This window comes from Canis aureus, chromosome 25 (genome assembly GCF_053574225.1).
Source record: "Canis aureus isolate CA01 chromosome 25, VMU_Caureus_v.1.0, whole genome shotgun sequence".
NCBI classification, from domain to species: Eukaryota; Metazoa; Chordata; class Mammalia; order Carnivora; family Canidae; genus Canis; species Canis aureus.
Window position 1 is genome coordinate 42254057 of NC_135635.1, and position 23731 is coordinate 42277787.

Consider the following 23731-nt stretch of genomic DNA (forward strand, 5'->3'; position numbering starts at 1 on the left):
ACATATAGTATAACACCCAGTGCTCATCCTGTCAAGTGCCCTCCTTAGTGCCTGTTACCCAGTTACCGCAACCCCCTGCCCATCTCCCCTTCTGCAACCCTTTGCTTGTTTCCCAGAGTTAGGAGTCTCTCATGGTTTGTCTCCCTCTCTAAATTTTCCCTGTTCAGTTTCCCTTCTTTCCCCTATAATCCCTTTCACTATTTCTTATATTACCCCTATGAATGAAACCATATGGTGATTGTCCTTCTCTGATTGACTTATTTCACTCAGCATAATACCCTCCTCCAGTTCTATCCATGTTGAAGCAAATGGTGGGTATTTGTCCTTTCTAATGGCTGAGTAATATTCCATTGTATACATAAACCACATCTTCTTTATCCATTCATCTGTCGATGGACACTGAGGCTCCTTCCACGGTTAGACTATTGTGGACATTGCTGATATGAACATTGCGGTGCAGGTGTCCCAGCATTTCACTACATCTGCACCTTTGGGGTAAATACCCAGTAGTGCAATTGCTGAGTTGTAGCTTTTGAGACCATGGATGAGATGATAATGATCAGCATGATCATCCCTGGGATGGGGGACACAGATGGCTTGTTCACCTTCCTTCCCTAGCTGTCTTTGAATGGTGCTGCTCCCTCCAGACTGTTCAGGAGCCCTGTGGAGACAGGGGAGAGATGAGATATGCTCTGAAAGTTCCTCTCTGCCTCCAAAAGGGCATCCCTGTGAATTAAGGAGCAGGACAAAGCCTATTGAGGCTCAGGGACAGCGAGGGCTGGCAGCAAGGGCCTCCCACCCACCAAGTGGAGAAAGTGAGGGGAAGTTGCGGGGCACAGGCCAGACTAGATGATGGTTGTTTATCATTCCTTTCTGCTCCCCCACTCTCCTTTCCAGCTGGAAGGCCAGTGCACCATGCTGCAAAATGATGAGCATGAAACCAAGGCTGAGAATACCAAGCTGAAAGTCACAAACCAGGAGCTGGCTCTGGAGCTGGAGCGGACCTCCCGGGAGCTACAGGATGCCCAGCAGCAGCTGGAAAGCCTCCAACAAGAGGCCTGCCAACTCCACCAGGAGAAGGAGATGTGAGTAAGCCTTCAAGAGCTCCTGTCACTGCTGGCCAGCCCCACCCCTTCCTGTGAGTGAGCTGTCTCCTCTCTTGGAGACCCTGTTGCCTTGCTTATCATGTGGGGCTTGCGGGCTCCTTGCTCCCTGAAAACCTCTTCTGGGATCCTGAGGCCATTAGGCAGACCAGTACTGTGGCAAGCATAATCTAGGATTCATAGGAAATCTAGAACCCTATTCTTGGAAAATGTATTATGTAATTAGAAGGACGCATTATTCAACCAACAAATATAAGGCAGTAATTGAGAAAAGACTGAGTGAGCAGATGGACCATAAGTGACTATCAGAGTTTTTTTTTTTTTTTTTTTAAGATTTATTTATTTATGTGAGAGACAGAGAAAGCATGTACACATGAGCAGGGGGAGCAGGGGGAGGAGCATAGGGAGAGGGAGAAGCAGGCTCCCCACTGAGCACAGAGCCCATTGCGGGGCTTGATCCCAGGAACCCGAGATCACAGCCTGAGCTGAAACCAAGAGTCAGTCAGTCAACTGACTGAGCCACCCAGGCACCCCTTTTTATTTTATTTTTAAAAAACTTAAAAAAAAGTATTTGAGAGAGAGAGAGAGGTAACTGTCCTGTTTGAGAGACCAGGGAGACTCAGGATAAGAGTGAAGCAGGTAGGCTCCTGAGGGTCAGCATAGAATCTGATGGAGTGTTGGGACGCCCGGGTGGCTCAGTGGTTGAGCATTTGCCTTCGGCTCAGGGCATAATCTCGGGGTCTGGGATCGAGTCCTGCATCGGGCTGCCCGCATGGAGCCTGCCTCTCCCTCTGCCTGTGTCTCTGCCTCTGCCTCTCTGTGTCTCTCATGAGTAAATAAACATAAAATATTTTTAAAAAAGGAAAAAAAAGAATCTGATGGAGCATGTGACAGTGCCCTGGAATCTTCACTCCAGTCTGCCCACTTTCTCCTTTGGGTGGGCCCAGTGCAGGGAAGCCCGCATCTCTCAGGGCCCAATTTGTCCGTGAGCTGCTTTTGGCCTGCTAGGCAGAGGCACGTGTGAGGCAGGATCAAGGGCTAGGTCAGTGTGCTGAGCCTGAGGAATTCCTGGGGACCAGACATTCATCTCATCTTGGGAGCATCAGGTTCTGAGAGCAAATGCACTCCCTGGCAGGCCCAGGACAAGGACCTCACTTGTTTATTTGTTCACACATTTACCTGGATATTCGTTTACTTAGTCACTTGTCAGACATACATTGAACACTGCTCTGCACTGATTACTATGTTATGCATTCAGTGTATCACCCCTATGTCCATAATTTGACATTATTCCCTACGAACTTGATAGCATCCTGATGGGGCAGGTACCATTATTATGCACTCTCTGGAAGAGGAAGCTGAGGGTCAGGGGTTTTAAGTAACTGTCACATGATGCTCAGTGCTAGACACATCCGGCTGACTCTCCACAGTGAGTAATGAGCCAGCTAGACAGTAGGACTAACCATCGTTCATTCCTTATTTGCTCATGCTCTCATTCATTCATGCTGCAGGAGGTCACGCGTGCCTAGCCCTGTGCCAGGTATTAGAGAGAGTCTGATTTCAGAGGGCAGCACTACATAGCAGTGCTTGAGTTTTACATACGTTAACTCTTCCCTTGTTCAGAAGGGAAAGCCGTCCCTCCGTCTGACTGCTGACAATATTTGGGTCCATCGGCTTAAATCATTGTTCTGCTGTCTGTTCTGTATGTGCTGTGCTGTACTGCTTGAGACTGATTGGCCGGGGGCAAGAGGAGGACGAAGGAAATGTGTTTGCATGTGGAGTTTTACCCTAGTAAGATTTCTCTAGTTAAGAAAAACAAAAAACAAAAAACAAAACCCTTGTATTCCCTAGTAGCTGACTTAAAGCAAAACAAATCCCTTCACTCCAATTCTTGGATGACCAGTGGCAGGACAGCGTATTTCATGTCAACAAGCAAAATCGGTTCGCCTCATTGAGAGCAGGCCAACAAGGCAAAGGCATTTAACTTTACCAACAGAATTAAGGATTCAGGCTCTTAAAATTCAATCAAGTTCTAAAACAACAAACATCTGAAGGCACAAGCATTAGAACAGCAAATGGAAATAAACACCCAGTGCTGGGGTATCACATCACAGCATGAGGATAAGAATCTTTCTGAAGTCTTATCTTAATTAACCGAGCCAAAGACACAATCTCTGGAGGCTGGGAATTGGAAAAGAGGGTTGGGAGGGAGAGATAAATGATTTCAGAACCTCCACGACCTGCTTTCAAAAGGCGTGCAGTGTCTCCTGCAGTCCGAAAGCGTGCCTGGAGCCCAGGAGAGAGTGTCCTGTCCAGGGAGGTCAGGAGACAAGGGCAGTGAAAGCCTCAGCTTGTTCTCTGTAGAACGAATCCCAGACCAACAATACTGATAGAACCCAAGTGCCCTAATCCACCCCTTCCTTTTACAAACTAGGAAACTGAGGCTCGGTGAGCTGCAGCAGCAGACCCAAAGCCACACAGCTAGTTAATGTCAGAAAATAGGGACAGAACCTAGTTCTCCCAATAGCATGTGCTCCTTCCCACATCTTGCTGCCTGATGTTGCACCGGAGCAGCTGGGAAGGGAGAGGATGCAATTGGGAGATAAAAAGACTTAGTCATTTATCAGCTAGAATTCTGAATGGGCAGAATTAATTTTTCTTTTCTCTGAAGATGCTCAAGAAAGGAGAACTTGATTTTAAAATAAGATAAAGAGAGAACAATCAGACAGGAGAGATAATATAAAGATGAAGGTCAGCTGAAAAACCGTACCTCTTTTTATCTTGTTAATGAATTTTTATGTGGGGGTAGGTAGTTTATGACAAGGCACGAAGGGATGTACACTCAAAAAGAGGCCTGCGTGCCCCCTGCCCCTCCCATGACTCCAGGCCTGTTATCATGCAGAGGTCATCAGTCCTGGGTTCTTGTGGATCCTTCCAGAATGTATGCAAATACAAGCACACACACACACCCACACACACACACACAACCTTCATTTACAAAATGGTAGCATGATGTTCTGCATTAGCCTGCACTTTCACTTGACAATATATTTTGGAGATGCTCCCTATCTCATCCCCCTCCAGAAGACAAAGCCAACAGCATTTCTTTAAAGACAACCATAAACCTCTCAGCAGTCACTCCTATGAAAAATACCAAGTTCTTTCCCTTTTTGGTCCACACATTACCAGGTATAAACCTGTATGATGTCTAGTTAGAAGGTCATTTGGTCAAATATCCAAGTGTCATTTTGTTTTTCAGGAATGTCTTTGTTTTTGTTAACACATGAAAAGTCTGAATATGTGTGTATATCTAAACGGATGTATGTATTTGTATTTAGACAAATAGGTAGACATGCATTCCCATAGATATGTAGCATACATGTGTAAGTGAGTGAGTGAGTGTGTGTGTGTGTGTGTGTGTGGCTTCCAAGGCCAACTGGTGCTGTGTGCACAGGACAAACACCTGGAATGCTTCGTTTCTTAGAAATTGGCTCGTAAATCAAACATTCTGCGAGAACACAGACCTCAGATTTCCAAGGAGAGGTTTTCCTCAGCAGGGGCAAAGCCATCTGCCTCTGGTTGAGGATCAGAACGCAGGGCTGGGACGGAGGAACCACAGAGCCATCTGGCTCCCCGGGCACAGCGGCAGCACAGGCAGCCGCGCTCACGTACTGCTAATCACAGCAGAATCCGACACAGGGATTTGGGGACCCGGTTTGGATAATGGAAAATACATTGTTTTCCCTCAAGTTGAAATTAAATATAATTGGTAATAAAATGTTAGGAATTTGAAGCTCTGCAGGAGCTAGAGAACTTTTGTTGCTTAATTAGGATTGTCTGAGGTGAACTTAGAATTTGATTCAGGCTGTTATTGTTGTAGATTGACTTTATAATTATTCTATAAAGGGGGAAAGACCACACAGATACCTTTTAAGGAATCTGATTATGGTGGGTTTGGCCCGAGTCTGGATGGATTAAGCAAACAGGTGCTGTTTTTGCCAGCTCAGTAAATCGCATTGAGGGGGCAGCGGCAGAGGGGTGACTGTCCTTGCCCAGCCCGGGTGTGTGCACAATCCAGGTAGCTGGACAGCCTAGGGAAACGGACGTTTGTGAGGCTGGAAGATGCTCCCTATACTAGAAGCTTTGCTGTGGTTTGGAAATGTGGAACTTCAGGCCTTTTGCAGTAAGCTTAGGGGTGATTTAATCATTTCTAAACCATGGTGCAAAGCACAGAGGGAAGGAGGAAGGCAAAGTTGTGAAGTTCAACGAGGCTTATCCTCCAATGTCATCCAGTTCTGCTTTCCTTTTTTCTTTTTTTCTCCTCCACTCACCCCTTCCTTCCTCTCTTCCTTCCTCCATCCCCACCTTCCTTCTTCCCTCCCCCACTCTCCTTTTGTTTCTTACTGGTATTTATTGACTCTGTCTTTATGCTGGGTGGGCCCTTGGTTGCCTATAGAGATACAAACAAACCAGAGCATACAGGGGCACCTTGGTGGCTCAGCAGCTAAGCCGCTGCCTTTGGCTCAGGTCATGATCCTGGAGTCCTGGGATCAAGTCCTGCATTGGGCTTCTGCTCTTCAGGGAGCCTGCTTCTCCCTCTGCCCGCTGCCCCCACCCCCATAAGTAAATAAAATCTTAAAAAAAAAAAAAAAAAAACAGACCAAACCAGAGCAGCTTCTGCTCACCCTCTAAGTTACTCTCCAGACACCCCACCTAGCTCTGAGCTTCACCCTCCCCTTCCTCAAAACTCCTGATATGATTGACATGCTCATGCTATGATATAAGCATCTGATTATAATTGATACATTTAATCTCTGCTTTGTAGCTAGAGATGAGAAATCCTAAGTTAAAGAAATGAATGGCCAACAGTGGAAACTCCAAAGATCTAGGAACAGATTGGAGGCTTATAGAGGAAGATAGGGAAGGGGAAAGGATTCTTCTGGAGCTCCTGGAAACAAGTGAAATCAGCGTCAGGGGAAAAGAAAATACAAGTTCTGTTCTCACCCTCAAGATTGGGCTGGAGAAGAATATTGGTTCTAATTCTCTGAATTCTGGGTAGGATGGGACCAACTAGAGCCCGGGCAGGCAGTGCAGTTATTATGGAGCCCTTTCATGGGTTTGGGAGTTGGAGGTCCTAATTTAGATTAGAACCCTGGCTCAGTCATGGATTGTCTGTGTGACGCGGGGAAAGTTACTGACTCTTTGACTATCTCTGTCTATGAAATGATAGGGGATCATTTGGATCCCCATTGGAAGGGGTCATTTCACCTTCCAAATAGGGAGTGCGTGCTGATTAAGTGAGTTCATGGCTGAAAGCACCTGCACATAGCAGGTGCTCCCCAGAGGAGGCATATTCCTCTAAACCCTCTCCTGTCCCCAGTGTGGGGTACTGCCTGCAGGGTTCCAGGGTGAGGGTCCAAGGCATCTAACTTCAGCACAACCCCTCACACCACACCGTGGTAGCTTACATCCCTAGAATGCAAGCTCATCAATGCTGTGTTTGCCTCTTCCTCAGGGAAGTGTACCGCGTGACAGAGAGCCTGCAGCGTGAGAAGTCGGGACTCCTGAAGCAGCTGGATTTCCTGAGGTGCGTGAGCACTGGTGTGTTCCCAGATCACATCCCAGGTGCCTTGGGTGGGAAGGGCCAATCTGAGAGTCTTCCCTGCCTACGTTCTGGGCAGTCGTAGCCGCTGGCAGAGTGCCCTCATTCGCCCGATCCCCAGCGTATCGTGTGTGGTCCATTCACACACACTCACATCCCTCTCCAGTCTGTGCCTCTGCAGGTAGCTCGGCCTTGTTCTTGGTGGCTCTCTCACAGCACCTTCTGTGGTACTTGCTCCCATAGGAGGGAACTGAATTTTATATAGCACCCTTTCATCTTCAACAAAACTAAGGAGAGGAGGGCAGTTGCTGACAGAGGAATTAACAGAGGAGGAAATTGATAGCAGAGAAATGAAGCAATTTACCAAAAGAGACACAGCTACTCACTGCGGGAGCCAGAATTGAGATCCATATCTGGCTGATTCTCTGGGTTCTTCCATATTCTCTTAATGTCTGTTGAGTGAGTAAATGAATCATGAATAGAGCACAAACAGAACAAAGGAATTTAGAGTCTCCTCAGCTTGCTAAAACTCACTGGAAATTCGAAGTTCATTGGTCTGGGATGTGCTCACCCCAAACCCCAAACCAAACTGGTATGTGGAAAGATGAGATTTTTCACTTTTGCCTGTGAGGTTTCCAGGTTGCAATATGTTCTGTCTGCCAGACACCTCTTGGGCATGGTGATGAGGCACGGGGACTTTGGGTTCTGATTTTTATTTTTCATTTATTTATTTTTTGAGGATTTATTTATTTATTTGGCAGAGAGAGAGAGAGAGAGAGAGAGAGAGAGAGAGCACAAGCAGGGGAAGCGGCAGAGGGAGAGGGAGAAGCAGGCTCCCTGCTCAGCGGGGCTCTATCCCAGGACCCTGCGATCATGACCTGAGCCGAAGGCCAGTGCTTAATCTGCTGAGCCACCCAGGCACCCTGGGTTCTGATTTTTAAAGTGCAGTGAGTGGACTTAAATCAGGGACACTCTGACTTGTTTTTAGTATTTATTTGTTTGTTCATTTATTTATTTAGAGGTTGAGTGGGGGAGGGGCAAAGGAAGAGAGAGAATCCTCAAGCAGTCTCTGCACTGAGCCCCCTACGTGGGGCTCAGTCTCAGGACCCTGAGATTATGATCTGAGCCGAACTCCAGAGTCACATACTTAACCAACTGAGCCACCCAGGCGCCCCGGTTCTTATTTTGTTTTATTTGAAAGCAAGGTGAGGTTACCGTGTCTGGCATCTGTGATGCTACCCAATTGAAAAGTGCTCCCAGCTGAATGCATTTCAGACTTACTTCACTCAATACATGATTCAAACGGGGCTGCCCAGGCTGGGGGGATGGAATGGGGTTTGGATGTAGCCAAGTTCTAATCCATTTGAGAGCCAATCTTGATTCTTAGGAAGGCTTTGATGGAAGGAAGAGAACAAGGACACGTTTTGGAGGGTTCCCCCCCCCCTTTTTTCTATTGTACTTAGAAGAAAAGGACAGATTGAAAGCGAATGAGCAGAAGAGAATGACAAGGCAGCTTTCTGCATATGGATCTTTTTGACAGAGACTAGCATCTGTGCAGAATCACATGCCTGAAGCCTTTCTGTGCTATTGCTCGCTTACAAGCTTCGAGTCTCCAGCCAGTGGCAGCCCAGATACAATGGAGAAGGCCCCCGTGGCAGATTTTTCCTCCACAGTGAAATCACCGGGTAGTGACAGAGAGCATGGGGAAACTGAGTCAAGGAGAGAGCAAATGCTGGGCAAGGGCTAGCATGAATGTGGAGTTGAGATTGAGGGGAGGAAGCAGGTGGAATCAGGACAGTGGCTGGGATGTGACGGGCTGAGGAAGGGGCAAATGGAAACAATTTCAGGACACTTAGGAACTTGTGCTTTGGAACCTAGCACTGCCTCTTATGACCTTCTGCGACCTTGGGCAATTTTCTTGGGAGTGTTAATTTTCTCATACCTGCCTCCCAGGCTTCTTTTGAGAATCAGATGATGTGTATGAGTGACTATATGCACGGAGATGGCTGCACGAAGCAGGAGACAGCACAGCATACTCCCTGATAGAGACGGGGCTTCCCAGAGCCCTTGAGCCTTCACCCAGGTGCAAGGCTGCTAGCCTGCTTACAGAACCAGGGGTGCCCTGGAAGGAGACAGGCAGAACCGCCACGTGAGCACATCTCCCATGCCCATCCGCATCCACCTCTTGCCTTCTCCAGCGTGGTGGACCATTGCCCCCTACAGCTGGCTCCCAGCTGTGCACTGGAATATCTCACCTTTGTCGAGGACTATTCCAGCATGCATTCTCTTTCCTCCATGGTCAGTTATGTCCCTTTGACATCTCTTACCTGGTATCTCCTGTCACCACTTCCCCATCCAGCCACTTCTCATCTTTTTAATGGCTTTCAAAAGAATTGCTTATGTTTGCATTCTGTCTCCATTCTTTTCCTCCCTCTTGACGCACTAGTCAGGCTCCTTCTACCTCGATTTCACTGGAAGTGAAACCAGTGACCTCCATGTTGCCTAAAAGAGTGGTCAGTTCTCAGGGCCTCACTCTTGTGTCCAGTAGTGTATTCTTAGCCCAGCATCTGTACTATATAGGGCTCTGTATAAAACGTGAGTCAGATCAGGACACTCTGCTGCCACTGCCCCCCCATGGCCTCATGTCTCATTTGGAGTAAAATCCCAAGTTCCTACAGTGGCCCACAAGACCACGAATGGTCAGGTCTCTACTTGTCCCTCCACCTTTCTCTGATGTCATATCCTAATGGCTCTCCTCTGAGCACTCTTATGCCCTCCCTTCTGCTCCTCACACACATCCAAGAGAGCCTGACTCCAGGCTTTGCCCTTGCTGTCTCCTCTGCCTGTGAAGCTCTTCCAAGCTCAAATACTTGCATCGCTCCCCTCTCCTCCTCAAGCTTCAGATGCTGTCTACCTGAATGCCCTGCTGAAACACCACTGCACCCTCAGACACTCTTTTCCAGTCCCTGGTTTATCTCTCTCAATAGCAGTGACCTCTGCATTAAAGTAAAATTTCCCAAGGACAGGAACTTTTTCTTTTATTTGTTGGTTGTAACCTTGATAGCTAGAACCCTGCTTAGCATGGAATGGGTGCTCAGGAGACAGTTGTTGAGTGAATGCATGCATGCATGAAATAAATGGTCCAGAGAGAGTGCAAGCACCCTATAACAAGTTCACAGGTGCAGCTGGAATTCCTGGTCACCCCCTGATCCTGAAGTGCAGGATCCTGAAAGGCCACTCTGTTTACTCCCTGCCTCCAACTGACTTACAGCTTGACAAACTAACCTCTGTCATAATCCCTAAGGAAAGACATTCTACACTCACTGCGCCTTCCACGTCAAGCTTTTCTCTGCACCTCTCTCACTGGCAAACTGGCTGCTATTGGCTTTATTCACTGCAAACGCCGTGTCTGAATAGATTCCCTTTTTCCATCTGCAGGGAAAGAAACAAGCACCTTCGGGATGAACGGGACATACATTTTCAGGTAATTGCTCTGTGATCCTTTTCCCGACAGCATTTGGGTTCACTGGTAGTCAGAGCCCATGCTGGGACAGGCCCAAGAATGTCCATGAAGTCAGGCTCATTTTTTTAATAATAAAAATGCACAGGGTGGCCTACTGAGTAGCAGTGTGTGAATTTTCTATGAAGTAACACACTTTCCTCTTGGCATACAGAGATTAAAATATTTGGGAGGATCACAGATTTCCTGGACATGGAAAGCCAGGAGATGGCACAGTTAAAATGTCATGATCACTTTTAATGAAAATGCTCACAGGTTTTTCTTTTCTTCATTAAAATTTTTATCTCTTGATGAAAATTTTGCATTCTTATACCATCATAGAATGAATTAAAAATGTATATTTCACTATTACCATAGTTGATTTTAAATACATATATTTTACCCTATGGGGACCCCTGCTCCTCTATACCTGAACTTACATACTCTCCCAAATACCACAGAGTGCCATATCAATTTATAATAGGTCTTCACTTTGAGCCACATTGAACAAAATCCAAGATTCCATGCTCTCCTACTCATCCTCCTCTTTAGGTAGGAGTCACTGGATGCTCTGAAGGGAAGGAAAAGGAGGGCAGGACTCACTGATGTAACTTCCTAATCATCAGGATCTAGCACATGGTGAATTTCCCATATGTCCTGGGAAAATCATTAGCTTCCCCAACCATGATCCCAACTCTCACATGAGGAAAGGGAATTCCTATCCTTTTCTCCATATTATAGGGATTTTTGAGAAAAACTCTTGGAAAGAGGAGGGTCATGGTCTCTGGGCTCTGAGCTGGACAGTGGCCTGAATGTGGTCAGCATAAGGTGGGTGGTTTGCTATGAATTAGGTCTGGCCTGGTTTACAACTGCAAATCCCTGGGGGGAACCTTGTTATACCCCTATTTCTTTCCTGTCACTGATTGGCAGCAAACTTCTCTACCGCCCACCTCTATGTACTATCAGAGCAACACTTAAGCCTACACGTTTGTTTGATGATGATAATAGTTATAATTGTTTTAGAAGTAACACTGAATTTATTTTAAAACTTAAAACCAAATGTCACCCTAATTCCTTGGCCTCACTTCCTTTCACCTGCCAAACTCATTTTGCTTTGAAAAGGGAATGGAATTAAGAAGCCTAGTGGGGAATAGAAGAAAGAGGGATAAAATCATGTTCATGCTGGATAATAATTAAAGATTAATTTGGAATCATTATAGCCATACCTTCAGGGGCTCTGGGAGCACTGCAGCCCCTCCTTCTCTCATTAAGAATCACTGGGAATTGTGGGGGATGATTGGTTAATGAAAGATTCTTCCTGTGATCTAACTCCCCCTCATGTCCTGGAAGACATCTGCTGGGGAACATTGTGAGCAGGGCTGCAAGCCCCCACTCACTGCAGGGCACTGGCCTAATCGATCCCCTGAGCTGGTCCCTTTCTCATCTCTGGGGCTTTGGAAATAGAGAGGAGTTGGAGCCAAACCAAGGAGTGTGTTTTAAAGATGCACAGTTGTTTCTGCCCATAAATACTTCCCTATGCATTCCACGTAATCTCTTCTCCTTGTCATCTTGCAAATCGTCAGTACTCCTGTGAAGGGTAACGGGGTGGACTCCAGTCTCTAAACTGTGTATTGAATCATTGCATTGGATTATTGGGTGGGAGATGGAGGGATCCTGAGGAGAAGACATAGCAAAGGGAAAAAGTAAGAGAATGCTCACAAGGAGACCAGCTGGCACCTCCATCTTGGACTTCCTAGCCTCTAGAATGAGATTTTACAACTTTTCATCCGACAAAAAAAAAAGGATCGCCTTGAGCCAGAATATACGTGAGTCCTTCCACTGTGAAAGTTACCATGAACTTGCAAAACAGCTTTCACAGCAGGAGGAGGCAAGAGAACAGGCATGCTGAAATGAGCACTTACTTTTGGCATCGATCAGCTTCTCTCTTGGTGAAATATCAGAAGAAAGTTGCTCCTTTACTTTGGCAACATCCTTTGGATGTAAGAAGTCAAATAAACTTCGTCCAGTCAAGCTAGCCTATTTATAAGGTAGATGTTCATTTAAATTCAGTACCATAATTTTTCTACATTTCTTCATATAAACATATGGTAAATACTGTTAAAAGGGTTTTCTTAAGCTCAAAGATACATCTACCACACTGTGTGACATAAACTTAGTGTTAAAAGCTCAGTGATACTTGTAGATAGAAATGCATGCACACAAAACAGATCTGGAAACACACAATGAACCCTTGTTAACATCCCCCAATTCACTTGTTACTTCTAAATCACATTATGATTAAATTTTCTTATTCTTGATAAAGGTAAAGAGATTGTATTTATAAAAAAAAATGTCCTGGAAAAGGGTGTGGCCACAATGCTCTTGCATCTTCAAGAGATACTCAGGACCCTTCAACTTCTCCTTGACCAACTCATGAGAAAAGTGGCCCACACCCTTTGAGCCATGTCTTCATGGTTGGAACAGAAATACATAGAGAGGAGGTGCAGGAGGGCCTACAGGTACAGGTTGACCAGGTAGTTAATGGCTGCTTCCACCTTGGTGGAATAATTCTGACAATCATGGTTAACTGGTAATAAGGAGCAAAGCTCAAAAAACTTAACTGGTTTCAGAGGCCGAGGATAGCTGAGAAATAGCTCTTATGGCAACTAGAAAAGAGGTTAGAGGGTGGCCAGAGGCTGGAAATAAGGGAGTCCCTGGGTCTGTTCCATCCCAACACTGTTGGAAGCAAGAAGTAGATCAATGGGACTACTAGGCATACTTCAGTAATATTAAGTGAACATTCATTTCAAAAATCAAGTTGCTTAGTAGGGTCACAGGCTATAGGCTCCTGAGGGAGACCTGCAGTATAGACCTTGGGTAGAAACCTGAGTTGGGGATCCCTGGGTGGCTCAGCGGTTTAGCACCTGCCTTCAGCCCCGGGCATGATGCTGGAGTCCCGGGATCAAGTCCCACATCGGGCTCCATGCATGGAGCCTGCTTCCTCCTCTGCCTGTGTCTCTGTCTCTCATCTCTCATGAATAAATAAAATAAAATCTTTAAAAAAAAATTAAAAAAAAGAAATAAAAAGAAACTCTACGGAAGGTGCAAGCACCTCTAGCATAGAGCTTGCCTTTAAAAAAAATTTTTTTTGAAGAAAAACATTTTTTATTTTCGAAACTTTGCCATGAACGTACATACAACACTAAATTAAATTAGATCCCTTCATGAGCTGCCTGTATGTCATGAAGCACATATGAAAAAAACATATGTAAGCTTTAGGGTAAAAGTTAACAAGGAATCAGAGTATCTTCCACAAAAGGGGGGCAGGGGAACAGTTAAATTAAAAATCATAGCTTTCATTTTATAAAAAATAGTTTGAATAATCTTCTTATAAATGTTTAACGCTTACAAAAGCAGGAAATACATCTAAAATAGTCTTTTTAACACAGATTCATTAGTACATTGTGGTTATGGTCAGAAAACAACTAAAATGGCATTTCAGTAGTCTGCATTCTCTTCTCAGCAAATTCCACATAGAATTTAACCAATTTGCAATTCAAAATAAGATTTAACTGCCAGCAAGGCCAGACTAGTTGTAATTAGTACCTGAATATTAACCTCTGTTCCATTCAATATATTGTACTAAAATTTTAAATACAGCTCAATGATAGTACTGATAACAATACTTGACTGCACGGTTACCACCCATGACTACTGCACTGAAAGCTAAAATATACTTTGGTCAGTAAATTAAAAAAGATATAAATCAAATAATAAGGCCAGAAAACTTGTTTAAGAATCAGTTTCCTGACCTTAAGTAAACTTCAAATACATCGACAAGGCAAGGAAAATATAATTAATTATACAGAGGTCTCTATTTTTTAATCATTTGGCATTTTATATTAACACTTTCCTTGTTTAAAATAGTATTTTATACTCTCATGCACTGATTATCATAGCTGTCTATGTCTATTTTTTTTTTAAATTATGTAACCCCAAGTACAGTTGAGGGAGGGCTACTAATTTCCAGAACTCTCCCTGCAGAGGAGACCCTGCAAACCAAACAGGCAAATGATTCAAGCCAATAGGGGGCCTCGCGGGAGGAGCTAGCTTTCAGATGTGCCAGGGAAGGACCAGGGGGTCGATGCTGGGGCCTTTCTACTGATTGTACGGCCCAGTGTGAGCTGTAAGTTCTATTTTTTTTCTTTATGCCAGATATGGTTATATGAACAGCTTTCAAAATGAGAAAGAAAGCCTTCGCTTTTGCTGTACTTTGCTTTTGTGGGATCCTCAAGGCCTTTCAGAGAGCTGTTTCCCACAGCAAGAGAACAACAGAGAAATCAGTTGTACTTTAGAGCGTGGTGTGTGGGTCTCTAACTTGTTCAGGTGGAAGAGCTCCCTTACAACTTGGCAAGATCCTGGCGATAAAAGGCAGTGTTGGAGGATGGCAGTGGTTGCAGGTTTTTTTTTTTTTTTTTTTTTTTTAGATCCCAACCAAACTAAGTGAAAGTCGTCTTGTACTGAGAAGCCAAAACCAAAACTTCTAATTTTGGAATTTTGTTTAGAACCTGACCTGTGAAGGGGGGAAGTGGAGCCCTTTTGGGGCTCCACAGTAGGGCAAATCAGCAGGTGTGGATCTGAGGGCACTTTGTGTTTCTACAGAAAGATAAGGCGGCCAAGGCAAACACAGCTGCTTCCAAAGCAAACTGGAAACAGAGATCTGGCTCTGTGATAGGCAAATATGTGGATGGCAGAGGGATCCTTAGGAGGTAAGTCATCCTGGATTTCTTCATTCATTATGTGTTCCTTTGTCTTGCACCTCCTGGGAGATGGCTCTGAGCGCATAGGTTGGCTCTCAAGAAGTGGCCCCAGTGGGGAAGCCCAGAGCCAGTTGCACTCACTCCCCTTGAATCTCAGAGGACATGTTCCTTCCTGTTCTGACATCCAGGTGTCAGGAGGACTGCGCAGAGCAGATCTCTAGGACAGGACATTGTCTTCTAGTATGTGCCTGCAGATAGGAACCAAAGAGGTGCCGGAAATTAGAAGAGTAGAGAAAGAAGGGAGATGAAAGGTGTCAAGGGAGAGAGGTGGAACGTGGCTGGAAGATAGTCTGCTCTCTGTCAAGCAGAATGGATGCACTTGGTTTTTTGGGGACATGACATTTTGGCTCTGAAGGGTAATTAAAGTGTGGCATGGTGTCTCCAACAGTTGAGCTCCTTTGCACACAGGAATGGGGCCCGTGCTTGACACATTCCTCTCAAGGCTTCATATTTAATGTTACCTCACAGATAACATTTTTGGTTGCGATTAGACAGCACAATAATCTAGTTTGAGTCCCGAGAGGAGTGGCTCGTTGCACATTGAGAGAGACAAGCCAGTCCTCTGCCCTCTCTTCTTTTTTGGCATGTGTTCCATCCACATAGACAGCCACAAAAAGGCAAAGGCAACCAGACCCCTAAATATCAAAGGTAGGGAGAAAGTTCACGAATTTGCTCATCCAGGAGACCCTGAGGACAGCAGCATGAAATACACAATACAAAAAAGGGAAGTGACTTTGGAGACCCTGACAAGCACCTTGGTCAAATCTTTGGACCCAGTTATCCTCAATTCCTTTTCTAAATAGCTCAGCAAAGGGATACAACTTGGGATCCAAGTTTTTGCAATAATAGTTGGCCTGTTGGTTGCTCAGCGCTGAATATATTCATTCAATAGACATTCACTGCTTGCTTGCTGTGTAACCGACATTCTTTTCAGTTCTGTGAAGACTCCAAAACTAAACACGAATCCTGCCATATCCATATTGAGTGCCTACTATGGGCAAGATATTATGCTCTGTGCTAGAGTGGTGAGCTAAATAGACCCTAGCTTTCCTGGAGCTTAGGGTTGAGTAAAAGAAAAAGAAACAGTAATCATATAAGTAACAAATCATGCACCCCAAATTCCAATACAGACTTTGGCAGAGACCACCACTGTCTGCTGCTCATACGTAGCCCTTGGTGGCAAAACCAAAAATGAATTTAGTCATGCTAAGCTGAGAGTATTACAGGATGTCAGTAGTGTTTGAGAATTTCCCAAATCAAAAGCATTTTCTAAGAAATGCTTCATTTTAGGGCTGTTTCCCTAGTCATTTTTTTTTTCTGGTTGCAAGGCCTTCCAAACAACATGCTGTGTGTGTATGGGCACACTGGATTGCATGTGCACACATGCGTGTACTTGTGTGTGTCAGCAGAGTGAAAATGGATTGGAATACTAATTGTGTTCTAAAGCGGATAAGCCATCAGTAGGCTTGTTAGACTATAGAAGAAATTTGTTGGAAAGAGGACAGTCAGCTTCTATTAAAAACTATGATTTTATAAATAAAGGAGAAGGTCCCTGAATTGCTACAAAATTCTTTATTTTGTATCAAGGGACCCAAATTAAGTCACCGTTTTTGTGAGCAAGCACTCTCTTATCTTTCAGAGTTGCACTTGACTTCAGAACAATGATACATGCAGTTTTTTCTTTTCCCTTCCTATTATTGGTTCTTAGGAATAATAACTTTTATAAGCCAGGGGGCAAAATGAAAGGAGCTTCACTGTTTTTCATATCATGTGACCCTCATCTATCTTCTTTCTCCTTTGGCCCTGTCACCTGCTCACCTAATTTGCATTCTGTTTTTTTTTTTTTTCTAATCCTTGCATGCGTGTGTGTGCATGTGTGTTTCACTTTTGGACTTAAGGTTCTCCCTGCCAGATTTCCATTTAAAACCCTTCTCAGCTTTAACTGTTTATTCACAGAGACTTGACTTCCTGTGCCAGGAAGTGAGGCCTTTGCTCTCAAAACCTGAAAATACAGCCTGTGCATTGGCTCATATCTGGTTGCCCAATTTCCTCTACCTCCTACTGCTTTCCCTTGTTCTTGATGCTTCTGGAAGCAAATATGCATGTAGGCCTCTGAGGCCACTTATTCCGGACACTGACTAGCAGGGTCATTGAAAGAGAAAGGTAGGAAAGGCAGGTAGAGGGGCCCTGCCTGACTTCCTTGCTACCCAAAGCCCATCCACAAATGGGCAGTTGCTTCTGAGCCAGTGGTGGGGGCTCCTCACAGAGCAGCAACACCTCCTCACTCATTTTGCTGAGGACTATTTTGTGAAGACATCTGTTTTTATGCATTGTCTTATTACTGAGATAGGCAAGGCAGATGAGCCACATTCCATGGTGAGGAAACTGAGGCTGGAAGAGTTGAAGTGTTTTCTTTAGTGTCGCAGTCAGTAAGGGCTGGTGTCAGGACTACAGCCAAGGTCACCTGATTATTAACTAAAGATGCTTTATTTCCAGATCTTTTATGCTCCTTTCTTTATATCCTTTACTACTCCTTTTTGGCACTTCTCACAGCTTGTTGAAGTGTATATAGTTGTGCCATTACTGCTTCAGCCCCCCACTAGCTGAACATTCCATGAGGATGGGGTTGTGTTCATCTGTGCATGACTGTGTCATTAGCTAAATACCTGGTGCTCATCATCCTCACAACACCTCCATCATCATCATCACCATCATTATCGTCACCACCAACTTCACCATCAACACCACCTTCATCATCATCATCACCATTGCCTTCATCACCACTGCCTTCATCAGCATCACACCACCTCCATCATCATCACCACCACCTTCAGCATTATCATCGCCACTACCTTATTACATTCATATTCATTAAGCACTTACAGAAGTGTATTGGGTGAATGGGCTAAAGAATGTTGGATCTGTTTGGTTTTCTTTTCCTTTCCTGGAGCTCTCTGCCCCTAAGGTTTGATGCTCTTCAGTTAGTTGTTTGTCACAGAGCTATCAGGCATCTCTCCAGTTTCCATATTGATATATGTTATTATATTCTCCCCATTTCTCTTTCTTCTCTACTCCAAAATAGCCAGTCAGAGGAGGAAGAAGATGTATTTGGCCTCTCCAGGAGGAGAAGCTCCCTAGGCCTGAGTGGATATCCCTTTCCAGAAGAGGAGCCAGGGGCTGGGGGTCCATTCCCCCGGGCATTCCGCAGAATCATCTCCATTGAAGAAGACCCCCTTCCCCAGCTCCTGGATGGCAGTTTCGAGCAGCCATTGAGCAAATGTCCAGAAGAGGAAGAGGTCTCCCAGCAGAGGGTGCAACTACAAAGCCAGCAGACCAGACCTTTGGAACCCATGCCTACCTCTCCTCGTGGGCAACCTGTTGGAAAAGAAGCCTTGTCTAAAGTAAGGACACATCCTGTGTTCGTTTGTAGGTGTCACTCTTATGCCTGTCCATTGCATTTAAACCCAAGAGCCCCAAAGGCATCTCAGGAAGTCAGATGTGGCTGGTCTCATGAATCACCATATTTGTGTCCTTCAGATACCAGCTTGCTCTATTGGACTGAGGGTCACTGGGGAGACTCAGGGGTCCTAGTAAATTCTCTTTATAACTTCTGTGGTTTGCCCTATTCCCCACCCTATGTTCTCTTTTCTGATTCAGATTCAAAAGCATTTACTGAATAACTACTTTAGACAGACACTCTGCTTGGCTCTTAGCATAAAACATCACATACTTTTAAAATTACACATCTTCCCTTATATTTTGTAACTGTTCTCAGCAAAACCAATCATTGCTTTGTAAAGTTTGTGTACCATCATTTTTCTCTAGGTTCCCAATCAGCTAATCTTCCTTTCATTCCCAAATGCCCGGCTTATCCCTCCCTTCAGGGTGATCCTCCTCTCTTCTACCTCCCTGCTGCACTCCCTACCAGAGCTTCTTGATCAATTCTGTAGGATAAGGAGGCCATAGTAAGCATCTTCCTCTGGTTCATGGAGATGATGTTCCTCATCTCATTTGTGACCCAGGAATAGACTCCACAAGCCCTTTACCTCCTACTTGACTGTCTAAAAGGCTACAGAAATGTCCATGACAATGTGAAAGAGGCTCTTCCCTGTATACTGGGGCAACTCTCTAGGACTGAGCCATTGCCACTTGACCATTTCCAAGGGCCGTATTAGCATGTTTGCCAGGAAAGCTTTACAACAACTGCAGGGACTTCTTGGCATTGGTTGTCATTTTGGGTACTGGGTTAAGATCTGTGCATATGTATCCCTTCTCCAAAGGGCCTTGGGCCAGGGGGAGAGTGAGAGTTGGATGGCCCCAGAGGTGGGTAGCAGCCCTTCCCTTCCACATACCCTCCCACATCCCCCTCAGCACAGACCTACACTTGGAGGCAGGGGGCACACTAGGGTTTTAAATACCCCACACTATGCTCCAAAGGTAAAAGTATCAAGAGGGAGGGGATGGAATAAAGGAAAAACTAAGCATCTGTGTGTGCTGGGCCATGTGATCTGATGGGGCACATCAGAAATGTCTATTCCCCTGGGAAGTAGAAGCCCAGGGTGTGAGGCTTGGTCCCGCCCCCGAGGAACATGAGCCCATCTTCTTTCCATGTGCTCTCATTTGGGCGCTGGCTCCACCAGGGGTGCTACCATCCAGTCTGGGATGGCAGCTGCAGCAGAGAGGAAATATGCTCTCTAAGAAGTCACATAGCAGCTTCAACAGAGGGTCTACTCTTTGGAAGAGTGCTATCAGGCAGGCCCTTCCATGCCATGCTGCTGAAGTATAAATCAGTACAAGCTTTCTGGAAAGTAGTTTGATGACAGGAATCAAGGACTTAGAAATTCTATATTCTTTGAACCAGCACTTCTACTCCTAGCAATTTTTCCTAATAACCAAATTCAGACAAAGATTTAATTCAAAAATGGTTATGTATATTAGCAAACACTTGACAAAATTCAATAGAATATCATAGCACTGTTAAAAATCACATTTTCAAGGCGCACCTTAGGTGGCTTAGTCAGTTGAGTGTCAGCCTTCAGCTCAGGTCATGATCTCAGGGTCCTGGGATCGAGCCCAGAGTCCAGCTCTGCACTCAGCAGGGAATCTGCTTCTCCCTCTCCTTCTGCCCCCTCTCAGTTTGTCCTCAGCTCTCTCTCTCTTTCAAATAAATAAATAAAATCTAAAAAGAAATCACATTTTTAAGAAACCTGAGTAAATCAGAAATATTTATAATTTAATAATATATGAGAAAGTAGAATAAATGTCTATAATTGATTTAAATAAAACATATATTCATCCATCTATATAGAAAAAAGCCTGGAAGAAATGCATTCAAATATGAATAGTGACCATTTCCTGGTGACAGAGTAATTATGAATAATTATTGTTTTCTTCTCTACATTTCTGTTTTTCCTAGTTTTAAAAATTAGCATGCATTACTTTTATTTTCTTAAAGCTTTTTTTCCAATGGTAAGACAGAGAATGAGAACAGATCTTACTCCATTCCTCTCCCCACCCCCACCAGTCTGGTTGTCACAGTACAGATTGTCCCCCAGAGGGGACACAGGTTATATGAGTGAACATGACTGTCAGGTGGGTCCTGCCCAGAGCTGGAGCATCAATGCATTCATCTCCTTTGGCCTGCAAAAACAAAACAAAACAAAACAAAAACAAAAAACCCACTGCTTTTCCTAGAGCAGGACCAGCATAGCCTCTACAGAGGCTTGTCCTGCTCTGGGCTTCACATTCCATACCTGTAGACATGCCTAGGGATACACAGATTGCTGCACTGAGCTTTAGTCTCCAACAAATGATAGCTGGAGCAGAGGCTATGCAGGGACCAGCCGAGTCTATGCCTTACGCATTGGAAGAATAAAGAAAACCAAGTGGCGGGCATAGTTTGTGAGTGTGGGTTGTTTCTTTTTTTTTAAGTTTAGTTGAAACTCCCATAATTGACCTTGAATTCCCTCCTAAGTACTGCATGGAATTGATTTCTCTCCAAAAGGCTGTTAATGGCTTTTCTTTGAGACTCAAGTACTGCTAATATCTGCTGCCACTCCATTATAGTATTTGCTCAATGAGAGGAGCTAATTCCCCCAAATCCGCTTCTAAATATATTCAAAAGATCTTCCTCATTTGGCCAGGCAGTGCGGGGCTGGACCTGGAGGCAGGATTTGGGTGAGCAAACAAGCAGCTTAAAGGAGGCAATGATGGAGGCAATGATCGTGCAAGGCAGCTCCTTACCCTAGCACTCCAGGCTGTCCTAGAGCAAGTCCATCCTCCCCAGTGTCCTAGCACTGCTCCCAGTCCCTGCCGACTGGTGGGCAAAAGAAAAGGAGCGCGGTGACCGGTGGACTCTGGAAAGCTCCGCCCAGTGGTCTGGGTAGCAGATTTCCCAGCTTACTGAGTGGAAATCCTTTCCCGGGCAGATGGGATCCTAAATGGAAGCTGATAAGATGGAAGGACGAGCATGGTGCAGGGAGGCAAGAGCATCCTCCATTTGGTCCAGGCTTTCAATAACAGGACAGAAATAAAGGTCCCCTGGACCACCCTGGGCTGTCTCTGTCCCTGTGATATACATACATCTCCCTCTTCCCCTGCAAACATCTCACCTCTCCTTCCCCTGCATGGAGAATCCCTGCCTCCTCTTTGAGCCCCAGCTCAAAATGTCCTTTCCTGTGGGCCTCGGACTCTTCCCGGCTCCCGGAGCACTTAGAAGCTTGCGTTGCAAGGATTTGTTTCCATGGCTGCCTCCTTTTGTCCACACAAACCAGACCTGCACCCTTGTCCCTGTGTCTTCACACCCAGCCCAGGGCCTGCAACACAGCAGGCGGATGACAAGTGGCAGAATGAGTGTCTCTCTTCCCTCCTGCTGATGCTAGAAGGAGCCTTTGCGCCCAGAGCCCAAAGCTACTTGCATCCCAGACTCCTGCTAGTCAGTAGGCCAGGTGCTCACCTGCCCCTGGACACCGCAGGGATTGGTTAAAGGACAGGTTGCAGTGGGAGGACGGGTGGGTGACCGTGCCAGCAGTTGGCCAGACTGGGTGCTGTCCGCAGGAGGAAGCCCCTCTCTCCATCCCAGACCGGCTCTTCAAAATTGTGTTAGTGGGGAACTCTGCTGTGGGGAAGACGTCCTTCCTAAGGAGATTCTGCGAGGACCGGTTTGCCCCAGGCTTGGCAGCCACTGTGGGTGAGTTCTCAGAGGGGCCCCCTCTGGGAAGGGAGGGTGTGGGAAGGGGGCCCAGGAAGGGACTGGGAGCCCAGTGGGAGTGGCCGTGGGGTCAGGCTGGTAGGGGCCCATGCCTCTTATTCCCCAGTGAGGCTGAAGGGGCAAGGTCAAGTCCACCTCCCACACTGTGCCAGACGCCGAGCTCATCCCACACGGAGTAGAACCACTGATCACTTGCTTTGCCCAGCCTGAGGGGAACTGCAGTGGCAAAGATAGGCTCTATATTACCCTCCGAACCCATCCCCTTTCTATCTTTTTTCCTCCATTTTCAGCAGGGCCCTGAGTTTTCAGGCTCCTCCTGAGGTGCACACTGAGACACCACGAAGCCCGCCTCCCCTGGGGCCAGCAGGTTCCCGCCCTGCTGCTCTGCGTGTGTGTGTGTGTGTGTGTGTGTGTGTGTGTGTGTGTGTGTGTAGAGGGAGGACAGTGCTCTGGGTGGCTCCTTTTATTATCACATCTTCCCCATTCTGCATTCCAGGCCTGCTGGGTGACAGCTGGATTTCATCGTGGAAGCTCATTAGGCTCAGCCATTAATGGATGATCATGGCTTAATGTGTTCCCACACTCAAGTAATATTTTATTCGGATAGAAGCCTTTGCTCCCTTCACCCAGGGCTGCTCATTGCATTGGAGTGGGTCATAAGAGCCAAGGGCATACTGACCTTTTAGCTTCTACCTTTTGCTTGAATCACTCAAGCAAAAAATAAATCCATTGTGAGACTACTGTGTACCGTTGAGCCACAGTGATAAGTCTGTGTATTTGAAAATATATTATTTGTATTTGAAAGTATATTAGTGTGATCTGCATATTTAAAATTGCATATTAATTTGAAAATATATTCTTTGCATTTGAAAATAGATTAATGTGATTTGCATATTTACCATGGGCTTTTATAGTCATCATTTCAATCTATCTTCACACAACCCTGGGAGGGAAGTACTGTTATCAGCTCAACGGGCAGATCAGGAAACTAAGGCCCAGAGAGGCTAAGAGGCTTGTCCACAGCCCCTCAGCTGATATTTAGTGCTATATTGGCTCCCCCACATGCCCCTTCTGTACCATTCCGCAGTATCCCCTAAGCATATTGAATTATATGTGCTCAGCACCCAGCGAGCAGTGAGGACATGTGCCCATTCCGAGGGGTAGGCATGGGTTGGTACAGGCAGGGGAGGTTGCTAAGGTTCAGTGGAACATCAGAAGTTCTGGATCTTTTTTTTTTCCTCAAGATTTTATTTATTCATGAGAGACACAGAAAGAGGCAGACATAGGCAGAGGGAGAAGCAGGCTCCCTGTGGGGAACCCGACGTGGGACTCGATACCAGGATCCCGGGGTCACATCCTGAGCTGAAGGCAGATGCTCAACCATGAGCCACCCATGTGCCCCGTGGAGTCCTGGATCTTCATCTTGGCTCTGCCACTGATCAGCTATGTGATCTTGGGAAGAGGGCTTGTTCCCCCTGGAGGCTTCAAGTTTTTCCT

General features: G+C 45.7%; 1 protein-coding gene across 6 annotated transcripts in view; it reads left to right on the forward strand.

Moving 5' to 3' along the window:
• CRACR2A (calcium release activated channel regulator 2A) overlaps positions 1-23731 on the forward strand; it is a 138570-nt gene that overhangs the window by 87323 nt on the left and 27516 nt on the right. For 5 of the 6 annotated variants that reach the window (XR_013364428.1, XM_077871414.1, XM_077871412.1 and 2 more), the window contains 6 exons: positions 898-1085; positions 6619-6690; positions 10144-10189; positions 14867-14973; positions 18107-18425; positions 22081-22213. Coding sequence is in view for 5 of the 6 variants with exons in the window: in XM_077871414.1 (XP_077727540.1) it covers positions 898-1085; positions 6619-6690; positions 10144-10189; positions 14867-14973; positions 18107-18425; positions 22081-22213 (865 nt within the window). In the remaining variant the exon portion in view is untranslated. Of the gene's footprint in view, positions 1-897; positions 1086-6618; positions 6691-10143; positions 10190-14866; positions 14974-18106; positions 18426-22080; positions 22214-22730; positions 23068-23731 lie in introns of those variants that run through there. The other variant, XM_077871416.1, reaches the window with a different exon arrangement.